This window comes from Trachemys scripta, chromosome 6 (genome assembly GCF_013100865.1).
Source record: "Trachemys scripta elegans isolate TJP31775 chromosome 6, CAS_Tse_1.0, whole genome shotgun sequence".
Taxonomy (NCBI): Eukaryota; Metazoa; Chordata; order Testudines; family Emydidae; genus Trachemys; species Trachemys scripta.
Window position 1 is genome coordinate 28,759,321 of NC_048303.1, and position 12,218 is coordinate 28,771,538.

The following is a 12,218-nucleotide window of genomic DNA, read 5'->3' on the forward strand; positions in this document are numbered from 1 at the left end:
CCCCCCCCGGCCGGGCGGGGGGGGGGGGGGGGGGGCGGCCGGAGGCTTTTTTGCCTGGGGCGGCAAAAAAGCCAGAGCCGGCCCTGCTCTGAGCACTGACAAAATAAAGTACAGAAGCTTTTTTGCTCTCTAAAGTTTTAGTCCGGTGGGGTGTTAAACATCCACAATGTTCTTTGAAGTCAATTGCCATTGACGTGGTCAAACTTAACTCCCCAATCCTTTGGTTCTCTCTTGGTCCAAACTGCCTTTGAAATCAGTTGGAGATTGGGTGAATAGTGACTGCCAGTCTTTGAGAGATTGTTCAAGTCTGGAATTGCTTTAAGGGTTCAATTAAAATATAGCAGGTGTACAATCGGTAGGAAGTAGCTTGCCATTAATGCATTAAAAATAATGTAGCTTTTCATGCATAGAAATGAGAGAAGTGTTTTGGCACTAAAACAAATTCAGTTTTTTAAACATTTTTCCGGAAGTTGAACGTAACTAATGTACGATTACAAGCCTAAGCATTATGCTACTTCCCTCCACAGGTTCAAATGAACAGCTTTGTGTTCCCTAACTACGAGCTCAATTGTGCATGATAGGCAGAGCCTGAGTAAAGGCCGATGTGGAGGCGAACTGCCCCAGTGGGAGCTACATATGGCACCGTGCCTCCGAATGCTGCAGCATACATGGAGAGCACCCCATTATTATGCCCTTCCAGAGGGGTAGTACAAATTCCCCTGCACGCTCAGAAAATATTTAATTTTAAAGGGGGGAAACCACTATTTGCAGTGAATTTAATTAAATTTAATTACATTTTTGGTTTTCTTTCAACATCAGAAGTAAGAAATCTATAGGAAATAGACAGATTTCCTAGTAAATTTTAGGCTTTAAACTAGATTGGCGGTGTTCCTAATAAAAATGCAGATTTTATTTTTACTCCAAATTAACATCCCTTACTTTTTTAAGCATTTATTTATTTTTAACCTTGTGAACACATTTGTCTCTTTTAATTGCTTCTTCTGTGTGAAACATCATCATTTAATTTTAGTCTGGCAGATAGATTTTCTTCTTTTACTCTCTCAAATGGAGGAAACTTCAAAATTTTGTGCAGATTTTATCTAGGAGTTCCCCTTCCCCGCTCCAGGCTATTACTAGGAGCACAAAACCTTTCTTTTCTTTTCTTTTCTTTTCTTTTCTTTTCTTTTCTTTTCTTTTCTTTTCTACTCTTTTCTTTTCTTTTCTTTTCTACTTTCTAACCTTGATTTCCTTTTTCATAACTTCAAGGTTTCCAAGCATCTCTGCCTCTTTTTCCCTTTTTCATGGTTTATTCACACATCTGTCTACTGTCCTCTGTCCCACTCTCCACTGGGACTAAATCATAGTTGCAAGGCTCCCCTTGACTTCAACAGGCTTTGGATCAGGACCTAAACTTGGTTGTAGTTGTTTGCAGAATCTGGCCTGAGGATATTTTTAATCCAAGGACCTGATCCTGAAGGTCCTATGCATGTAGAATCACCTCTTGATTCCACTGGGAGTTCTACCTATGGAGGACCAGCACTATATTTTTTTCCTCATCAGTTTTACACTGATGTGACCATGGTGCACACACCAGAATGTATTATTTAGATATGCAGGTAGACACGTATTATATATATATGAATTCTGAAAAGAAAAGTACATGAATTATACAGTGGAAAGCTTTCAGCATGCTACAAAAATTAATTTGCTTGGTGTAAAATAAGGATGCACATTAACCTTCTTAAAAAAATTAAGTCCATGGGTCTGATTCAGCACTTAGCTGCCAGTGGGCAGACTTCTACACCAGTGGTGGGCAACCTGCGGCCCATCAGGGTAATCTGCTGGCAAGCCGCCAGACTGTTTGTTTACTTTTGCACGGCCTCCCACAGCTCCCAGTGGCCGCAGTTCACCATTCCGAGCCAGTGGAAGCTGTGGGAAACACGTGTTGGCCACCGCAGCGACGTGCTGGCCACCGCTTCCCACAGCTACTATTGGCCAGGGACGGCGAACTGCGGCCACTGGGAGCTCCGGGCGACCGTGCAGAGGTAAACAAATGGTCTAGCAGCCTGCCAGTGGATTACCCTGATGGGCCACAGATTGCCCACCATTATTCTACACCTATACAATCCCACTGAAGTCAGTGTTATGCCCACATGGAACTAATTGTAAGATTGGGACATATGTATACATTTAAACAAATAAAACATAGTAGGCTCAATGAAGGCAGTGAAATATTACTGTAGAGAGAACACTTTGTAATGCAATCATGATATTTTTAAGACAGTTTAATTTAGACCTGAGCTGGTTTAGCAGAAGTAAACCTTTGAAATGGGCCATTACATTTTTGAGCTAAGCACTTCAAAAGCTGTCAAAGTAGCTGTTGCCTCCTGTCTTAGAAGCTGTCAGAAATCTATAAATAAACAGATAATACAGAAGTAGAGAAAATTCTTCTGCTAACTGTTATTGTTATTAACACTCTTGTTTCTTTCTTTTTTGTTTCTTTCAGCATATCCTATTCAGTACATGTCTCGGAGGATTATCCAGGTATAGTGCAACATTCTTGTGCTTGAAGCAAATATCATTGTTAGAGCAATATTCAGAGGTTCAGATGAAGATATCTGAAAGAGCATTAATGTGTTCTAGGGGCTTCTTTTGCTAATCATTTCCTGTTAGTTAGATTGTTTTCACAGTCATTTCTCCTTTTCAGCCTTCATTTGTCAGCCAGGTTAGGGTGAGAAAACCTGATTCACGAGTTTAGCGAGAAGGGGGTTGTGACGCTTACCATGTCTAAAGCTGTCAGTGATGATAATCTAAAAACAATCTAACTCCTGTTTGGTATGAAATATATAGCTTGATCCAGTAAAGTGCTGAACGTTCTGGCTCTGATCCAACAAAGCACTTAAACATATGCTTGAAGTCAATGGGACTACTTGTGTTCTTAATCTTAAGCATGTGCTTAGGTGCTTTGTTGCATCAGGCCTTTTAGGATCAAGACATAATAAGTCTTAAAGATCAAAACTACTATAAATGACAAGAATCTGTATGCTCTTTTTGTAATATTTTTCATTTTACTATGTATTCCACCTTTTAGAAAACTCCTAAACAAGTGACTAAGGCCCTAATCTTGCTAATTTATAGGTAAGAGTGGATCCATGTGCCCATGCAGAGCAAGAATAGACTGTGATCACCAAACAGACTGCTACTATGTTTAATAACCCAGAACAGATTGTTGCCCTAGATGTTTGGGTGTTAATTAGACTGAAGGGGAATCCTCAGCAGGTAAATTTGTAGATATTATAGGAACAGCTCAGGAAATTATGGGTACATCAGTTTCATACATTTCTGTTACCTATGTCACATCATCACTATGGCACTAGTAACAATGTTGAAATCATCACCTAAAACTGAATGAATTGCTTCACAAATCTCTGAGTGATTGGAAACAGCTGAACATAAAGCCTTAAGTCCCTGAACCATTGTGATGTGGCAACTGTCAGAAGTGGCAGCTATTGAAAAGTTGCATAATTGTAAGTGAAACTAAAACTATTTTAAATAGTAAGTTTGTCTCCACATTGTTTATACATTGCTGAAATCATTAAAGTATCACTGATATTTTTAGAAGTAGTATTAATGGCACTGAGCATGATCTTTGAAACCATTTCCTCATAATTGTAACATAATATTAGGATAATTATGCTCCAAAAGAGCTGTATATACTGTCAATGAGTATACTAAAGTTCCATTAATATGAACTGATACAGTGTATCTGCATGACTCCTGTGGGAGACATTGAGTATTTTGCCAGTAAATAAATGTCCATAATGATACACATTGGCTGACGTAGATTGTAGAAATGTTATTGCCTATTGTTCCGTGATCTTTGTATATTAACTAACACATGCTGTGATGATGCCAAATGAGTACCATGTATTTATGGTTGAAAGACCCAATCCTGCCAGAAGTGAATCACTGGGCCAGTGCATTGCCTTCAGTGGGACTCTGCATGGCACAGGAGGTCCATCCTGCCTAGAGCTCGTTGAAAGATCAGGGCCAAAGGAAGTTAACCTTCCTTTCTCCTACTTTTACATGTTTTGCATATTTAGGCACTTCAGCGCACATAGGAGACCCACAGATACGAAGTAGTTCCTTTATGTCACAGATGGAAGCATACTGGTGGGGCAGCCTGGGAGGCTGCTTGGATGGTGTCATTGGGCTGTGGATCAGGTCCTTATTATGTACCCATTATCCTAAGAACTGTTTCTCTTTTATAGATAACACATATGTTTCCAGTTCAGATAATGATGAAGATGTGTTAGTTACAACAGAGTCAATCCCAGTAATTTTCCATAGAATCGCAACAGGTAATATTGAGTCACAAATGATTTTTCAAGTTAAAGTTTTGTGGGGGACTGCAGGATACTGCCCATACATAAAAGATGATATGCCAATACGGATTGCTGAGCATCTTGTAGTTTTTTCACAAGCTCATTGTTGGGTATGGTCAGACCTTTTGGAATAGAAGCAACTAAAATATTTCTTTTGGGGAGTGTTTAGGCAATATATGTTTTCACTCATTGCATGGCTTGCAATCATGCTAAAGCAGTCCTATTTGAATGCAATGGGACACAGTTGCCTATCATTAAGGCTGCCCAACACTTCCCTTTGTAAGACCTCATTTTCATTTGCTTATCACTTTGCTAAACTTTAACCATTTGGGATGAACATTTCTATGTCAGTTATCTACCTCAGGCTGATTTTTTTTTTTAAATTTTCAGCAAAAATGGTTTAGCCATTTTTGAGAACAAAGCTAGGGAAGAACACATTGTTTTGACCATGTTAAAAAATTCCAGCACCCTTATCTTTGAAAAGCTCTAGCAACCTCATGCTTTGGAACAGATTTGAAATTTGCCCGGGTAGTGTCAGAGATGTACCTTATGCCAACCCCATGAAAATCTGCCCACATTTGGCTAAGTTATAAGCTTTTAAAAATCACAGTTCACATATGCTCAGCTGCTAAATTCGCCAAAGATTCTGTCCACAATGAGCATGTTGCAGCACAGGGCTGACTTTCCCTGCAATTGCAGCTCTGAGCTGCTGCAAGCTGTGCTGGGTTTGGGTCTAGGCATGTGAACTGAGAATAGAAAAATTCTCCTGTGCTCTCAGTGACTCCCTGCAGGACCCAGGCAGTGTGGAGGAGGAAGCTGTCAAATTGGACCCCAGAGGGGACAAGAGCTGGAGTGGCAGGATCAGTAGATTGGAAGCCTGTGACTGGAAGCTGCCAGGAGGAGAGAAAAAAACAGGGAGTGGGAGTTGGGGTGGGATGAGAGGCAAGGGTGGAGGCTGAGACTGGGAGCTGGGAGACAACCTGGGATTGGCTGGGAAAGGGAACTGCGACTGGCTGGTCAAAGAGAGTGGAACTGGAAGCCTGGGAAGGAAACGGGCTAGGGATGGGGGATTGGGAGCAAGTGGGTACAAAGGAGACTGCACAGGCATCCTTAATTCTATCATTTTCTAACTTTGTGGTGCTTGACTTTGCAACCTTAATAATGTTATTTTTAACACATAGTTTTTTGTGTTTAACATAGAATTAGCCTGAAAAATATACTTTTGGTGCAGGAATGGAAAACTGGTACAAAGTTGCTAGAAAGCAAACATTTTAGGCCCTTAATCTGATCTCACTTAAACTGATGTAAATCAGTGGAGTTACAGAGAAGCAAAACAGCCATGAGATCCTAATCAGACCTTTAAGATACATTTTTTCCTTCAAAGATACCTGTGTTATAATATTTTTAAATCAAGTGTGAAATTTTATATTAAACATCAAAACAAAACCTTTGTTTCTGTAAAGAAAATGAAATGACTTTATTTTGCCAGTTTCTTTTATTCTTATGTAAAATCCAATTAAAATCAGTACCTCAATTGTCATCTTGTAACATTCCAGCATAGAAGAAATTTAAAATGGCACTCAATAACGGTGACATGTACAGTACAGACAGTGCACACCCAGCTAGCACAGCTATAAATAGCAGTGTAGACAGTGAGGCATGGCTTGGGCCCTACATACCTGTACCTCCAGGATATATACTCTACATGGCTCTCTACACTCCCAAGCAGTGCCTCCCAGGGCATTTACCCAGCTATTATAATGTCCTGCTGCCTGCCCAATGCCGGAGCCTTTCCCTGTTGTCTATATGTTGGCCAGAGCCTTTCACTGTGGCATACAACCACACACGGCAGTGCAGTAAGTGTGGCCACTGCCTGCCATTCACTGCAGCGAGTAGCTACATATGCAGGTCCTGTACTCTACACACCTCCATAAGTGTGGACATAGCTTAAGTCCAGTTTACAAGTAAATAAAAGTGATGGGGAAACACCTATTTATGCAGCATTTTGTATTGTAGAATCATGGATTCCTGAGGCATCTTGGCTTCTTGTTTTTATATTGGTAGATTGTAAGCTCTTTGGAGCAGGTACTGTCTTTTTGTTCTGTGTTTGTACAACACCTAGTACAGTGGAGTCCTTGTCCATGACTGAGGCATCTAAGTGTTACAGTAATGCAAATACTACTACTACTACACTTATTTCAGTTCTGTTTTTTAATTACATAAATAAAATGATTTTAGATTTGTCATGGCTATTAACTATTTTCCTTTTTAATTATTTTTTTTTAGAATTAAGAAAAACCAGTGATGTTAATTGTTGCTTATCTATAAAATCAAAATTACAGAGGGAAAATGGAGAGGTATGGTATTGCTTTATTAATGTAGTCCTTATACATATTTTCATTGGAAGGTAGAGTAACAAACTACAGAACATAACTTAATATTTCCTTTGCATTTAATTTGTTAAAACAAACACTGATGTGGAATTCTGGCCCCACTGAAGTCAATGAGACTTTTGCCATTGACATCAAAGAGGTCAGGATTTCACTCCAGATGTATACAAACAATCTATAGTTTTGCAAGGAGGCTGTTAAAAGATATGCAAAGTGTTATCAATCTAGGATGACTGAACCTTCCCCATAATGCTTTCTGCCTTGGAAGTACAACTGTGTCAGAGAAGCTGGTCACAAAGCAGTTATCTCCTAACCTGATCTTATGCACAGGACTAGATATTTCAAACATTCACTTCCTAGCTAAGTGCTTACTAATGTGAGCGTGACAGTCCCATTGCAGTCAATGGACCTGTTCATGACAGAGTGAACAATAGGTGGTTTTTGGAGTATCAGGCCCCATGATTCCAGTGTGTAATTTATACTTGGTTTCAAGGAGTAACCTAGTTAAGAATCAGCATTAAGATGAAGTCTTTGGTGAAAATTGGCACACAGACACTCAGTCTGGCAAACTCTTATTACCAAGCATATTATCACATTACTGCCACTGGAATCAAAGGGCTTAAGCACTTTATGGCCCTGATTCAGGAAAGTGCTTAAGCACATGCTTAATGTTAAATGCTTTCTCGAATAAGGATAAGTTCCTGAATTGTAGTCTATATTTGATTGTAATGGTTTGCTGGTTTCATCACTTGTTTTATACTGAGATATAGGACGATGTGGCAGCGAGGTTTCCTGATGTGGTTGTGTTTGTAGCATATAGACCCTTATTTGATATAAGAAGTTGCAGTGGAAATTTTTGACTTGCACGATCACAGAATTTTATTCAATAATCTTGAAAGCTTAGAGAACCAAAATAGTCACAAATTACAAAGTACTATGGAGTACATTCCTGGTGAAGAAATATTTTTATTTTAAAATTTTGTAGGTGAAGTTACATTTATTTTCATGATTAAAAGCTTGAGATAGGTTTAATTTTCATGGCAAAGAAATTGAACTTTTTATAAATTTTTTAATTGAATTAGGATCCAACTAAGGTATTTATTTAAGAAACCCCCCTTTTAATGAAAATCTTTAACACCAACCATCTCTGTGAGCCAGACAATCACAGTCTTTACTTCATTGTGTGATTATATCATATATGCTGGGTTTATCACTCTTCTAGTATGAGGAGTTTCATTTCTCTTTGTTTCTGTTGTTGGTGTGTTTATTTTGTTTATATTTGCAGCATGCTTCCCATGGAGCTAAGGTTATTATTAGGCAGTGGAGACTGAATACATTCTTTTGTTTTTCTTTAGTAAATTACCAGCAAAAAAAGTCTTAAAATTGCTATGAAATTGGCTGAAAATACGATTTTCACTCAATATACACATGCACAGCATTGTATATTTACAATTTACAGGCAGAGGTAAGGAGATAAGATTAGAATAGGAGGCCATGAAAATTGGTGGCAAAAGTATATCTCACTTTTCTGAATCTATAAGATTAAAAGGAAAATTCTGTTCAATTCACACAGTTGATTTCTGGGTCATTATGGAAATTTTGTGCCTCCTGTGAATGCAAAATGTGCAATAGATAAAGTGTGGGTCAAATAGGACAATTTTGTCTTTATGATTTTATCAAATATTCAATTTATGTGAGCTCCTGTTAACATAAGGGCTGTGAATGACAAATGGATTGTGGGAAAACAAGAAGTAATGTCCTTAAACAGTTGAATGACATTAAGCAAGGATTAAAGTGTGACTTTCTAACTTAAATTGATAAAATAGTACCTTTTTCTATGAGTCGTCCCTATTGTAAGTGTAAATTAATAAGTTAATTCCTTTAAAGGGATTTGAAGATGAATATTTAATGTAAAATCTAAGTGTTATTTATGTTGTTGACAAATTAATATAGACTATTATAGTTGATTTGCCAGAATACATTAGGTTAATGCCTTATAGGTAGGACCCTACCAAAGTCATGGTCCATTATGGTCAGTTTCACGGTCATAGGATTTTAAAAATTGTAAATTTAATGATTTCAGCTATTTAAATCTGAAATTTCACGGGTAAAATTCACGGGTAATTGTAAGGGTCTTGACCTAAGTTCCTTCTAACCTGCACAGGCGCGCAGCTGCCTATTAAGCCCTGCACAGGGCTGTGGCGGGGAGAGACGCCCCTTCTGGCCGCCCCCAGTGTGGACCTGCAGCAGCGGGGAGAGGCGCCCCTTCTTGCCAGCCAAAGCACAGACTTATAGTGGTGGGGAGAGGCGCCCCTCCCTGCCGGCCAAAGCACGGACCTTCAGCGGTGGGGAGAGGTGCCCCTCCGCACCGACGCCCCCATAGACCTGCCAAAGCGGGGAGAGGTGCTCCTCCCCACCGGCCCCACCACGGACCTGCCCCAGACTTGCCGCGGCCAGGAAAGAGGAGGTTATTGTAGGGGGGGTTGCGGTACTGCTACCCTTACTTCTGAATGGCTGCTGGTGGTGGTGCTGCTGCCTTCAGAGCTGGGCAGCTGGCGAGTGGCGGCTGCTGGCCAGAAGCCAAGTTCTGAAGGCAGAGCCACCTCCAAGCATCAGCGCATACGTAAGGATGGCATGGTATGGTATTGCCACCCTTACTTCTGCACTGCTGACTGCAGAGCTGGGCACTACCTTCAGAGCTGGATGCCTGGGCAACAGCCGCCGCTCTCTGGCTGCCCAGCTCTGAAAGCAGCGAAGAAGTAAGGGTGGCAATACCGCAACCCCCCTAAAATAACCTTGTGACCCCCCCTCCCCCCGCAACTGCCTTTTGGGTCAGGATCCCCAATTTGAGAAACACTGGTCTACCCCATTAAATCTGCATAGTATAGGGTAAAAGCTCCCAAAAGACCAAATTTCTCGGGTGGGGAGACCAGAGTTCACGGTCTGTGATGCATTTTTCATGGCCATGAATTTGGTTGGGCCCTACCTATAGGGACACAGTTTAATTTTACCATTCATTGGTTGAATCAGGCCCACGATCCTCTTGCCTAGAAGTTCCTAATGAAAACTCTAAATAAAGTGTGTGAAGTGTTTATTTGTAACATCACATAATTACTAAAAAAAGAAAAGTAAATGTCATTCTCCTGTTTCATTTGCTAACATTTATTTATTTTTTTAAATAAGGACTCAAGGCACAATAGTGCAGTTGAAGAAGATTCTGAAGGAGATAATGATTCTGAAGAGTTTTATTATGGGGGACAGGTAAGGGAGAACATTTTCCCAATAATTTTAAAGTTGCAAACAATGTCCATTGAAAGGCTTCTGAGATGATTTATTTTGAGTTTTATATTAATCTTCAAATTTGTGCAGTTGTAAGGACAAGAAAACTGATTGTAACTTGGATGTTTTTGAAAATGGGATCTATTTTATAGCTTCCAGGAAATACTGTTCACTCTATAAAGCATATATCCTATTTACATCAATGGAAGCAAAATAGGGTTGTAAACTGTTATGCGTTGGAGTTGACATCTGGTAAAAATAATAGCACTGCATTTTAACGGTAAAAGCGGTAGCTACAAAAGTCTTGTGATCTATACTATAGTAAATTTTCTCCTTTCTGAGCTCTGTAGTCTAATTCACCTAGAGATGCTGATTTTAAAAAATAAGTATATCTCTGTGCCTTTCCCTCTTGTTCCCTCAGCAGAATTATTTATTACGATATCCTAGTCCCTACTGGAAATTAAAATGTTCTCTTTGTACTTATTTCTTTTGAGAGGTCAATGGAGTGTTTGACTAGGGCACTCTCTTTACTCTTGATGTCCAGAAATCATCAACCAAGGGGCCAATAAGTGCAAACAGTGTTCATGGGGATGATTTTTGTTATATAGGCATGTGGACACCAGGAAACAGACTGAGAACACCATTCCATAAGCTACCAATTAGCTGTTAAATAGTAACAGGTTTTGGTCAATATTTGTCTAGATTGTGTTTGAACTGGTAACATTACATTCTATTTATGTAGCACCCTTGCTCCATGGAAAGACAACAGAGAGAGACGGGAATAAAATACAGTAATCACCAAAAGCAAAAAAATCAACAGCTGTGATTGTCCTGAATGAGTACAAAATATCGAGTAAGCAAAAAGAGGAAGAGAGAAGACAAGAGATCATTAGAAGTGCATTAATGAGAGGAAAAGAGACAGGTTATAAGATGGGATATAAAATGAGAGAGTCAGGCATGGTCTACACTACTGCAGTAAATTGATCTAAGTTACGTTACTTCAGGTATGTGAATAACGTAACTGAAGTAGACGTAGCTAGATCCACTTACCATAGTGTCTACACTGCACTGTGTCGACAGGAGATGCTCTCCCGCCAACTGACCTTACACTTCTCGGGGAGGTGGAGTACAGAAATCAATGGGAGAATGTTTTCCCATCGATTAGGCATGTCTTCACCAGCCCACTAAATCGATGCCACCACATCGATTGCAGCAGTACCGATTTAGCTCCATAGTGAAAACATGCCCACATAAAGAGAAAGTGAGTTCTAAAGAGTTTTGTGTAGAAAAAAAAGGCATGAAGAATTAATGCAATAGAAGAATTGAGAGATGAATGAAGAGAGCAAATAAGAAGACAAGTAATAGAGAAGCCCCATAAGGGTGTGCTATGTTAATTTAGATGGAATAAATGAGCCAAAGGTGTTAACATAACCAGTCACTGACTGACATTAAACAGTGTTAAACAAGGAGTTCGGTATACAGAGACCTGAGCCTGCTTAGTACGATGGCAAAGACCCCATTGAAAAGCCTTTTAACCTTTTATTAAAGATACAGAGAAGAAGAGAAAACAGTTAAAGTATTTTAAATGTAAAGTACTAAGTAAAGCTTTCATTCTGATGACATTTCTTGTTCCCTTTCCCTTTATCTGGAAAGAGTTTTAAAAGGAAAAAAATAAAAACCTTCTTAGATTGTCTCCTAGATGGTATCAGAGAAGGTAATGCCATCCTTTTGGATAAAAGAGAAGAAATTAGTTGAGATGAGCTGGAGCGGCTGTTGCTGCTTCTCTTGTTAAAATCCTGTCCTATTTCATTCCAAGTGGTGTTTTGGTTTCTGCTAGAGCTGGTAGAGGTGGCAATGTTATCAGTGTCCCTCTCTTTGGCCATCAGGATTAAGACAAAGAAGATCTGGGGAGATGGTGGGGGTGGCCGCCATGATGGTGACACTCATGCCAGTAGCCTCCATCTGTTCTGTATTTTTCTCCCAAAGGCTTTATCTTTTAATGACCCCAAAAAGGGAGTGATTGGTGGAATAGCCCATCCCCTCATTATTTTGTCTACCGATTATGCCTAATATATGACACACCAATTTTGGTTAATTAATTTCTGGTTCTACATCTTCTGTTTTTCAACACAGTCCTTGAATTATATAAACTTGGCCCTTTTTT

The 12,218-nt window shown here is 39.6% G+C and overlaps 1 protein-coding gene across 2 annotated transcripts in view; it reads left to right on the plus strand.

Annotated features, from left to right (window-relative positions):
• PARP8 (poly(ADP-ribose) polymerase family member 8) overlaps window positions 1-12,218 on the plus strand; it is a 170,408-nt gene that overhangs the window by 71,951 nt on the left and 86,239 nt on the right. For both annotated transcript variants that reach the window (XM_034774630.1, XM_034774631.1), the window contains exons 3-6: window positions 2,507-2,544; window positions 4,272-4,361; window positions 6,672-6,742; window positions 9,959-10,036. In XM_034774630.1, coding sequence (XP_034630521.1) covers window positions 2,507-2,544; window positions 4,272-4,361; window positions 6,672-6,742; window positions 9,959-10,036 — 277 coding nt within the window. The remainder of the gene's footprint in view (window positions 1-2,506; window positions 2,545-4,271; window positions 4,362-6,671; window positions 6,743-9,958; window positions 10,037-12,218) is intronic.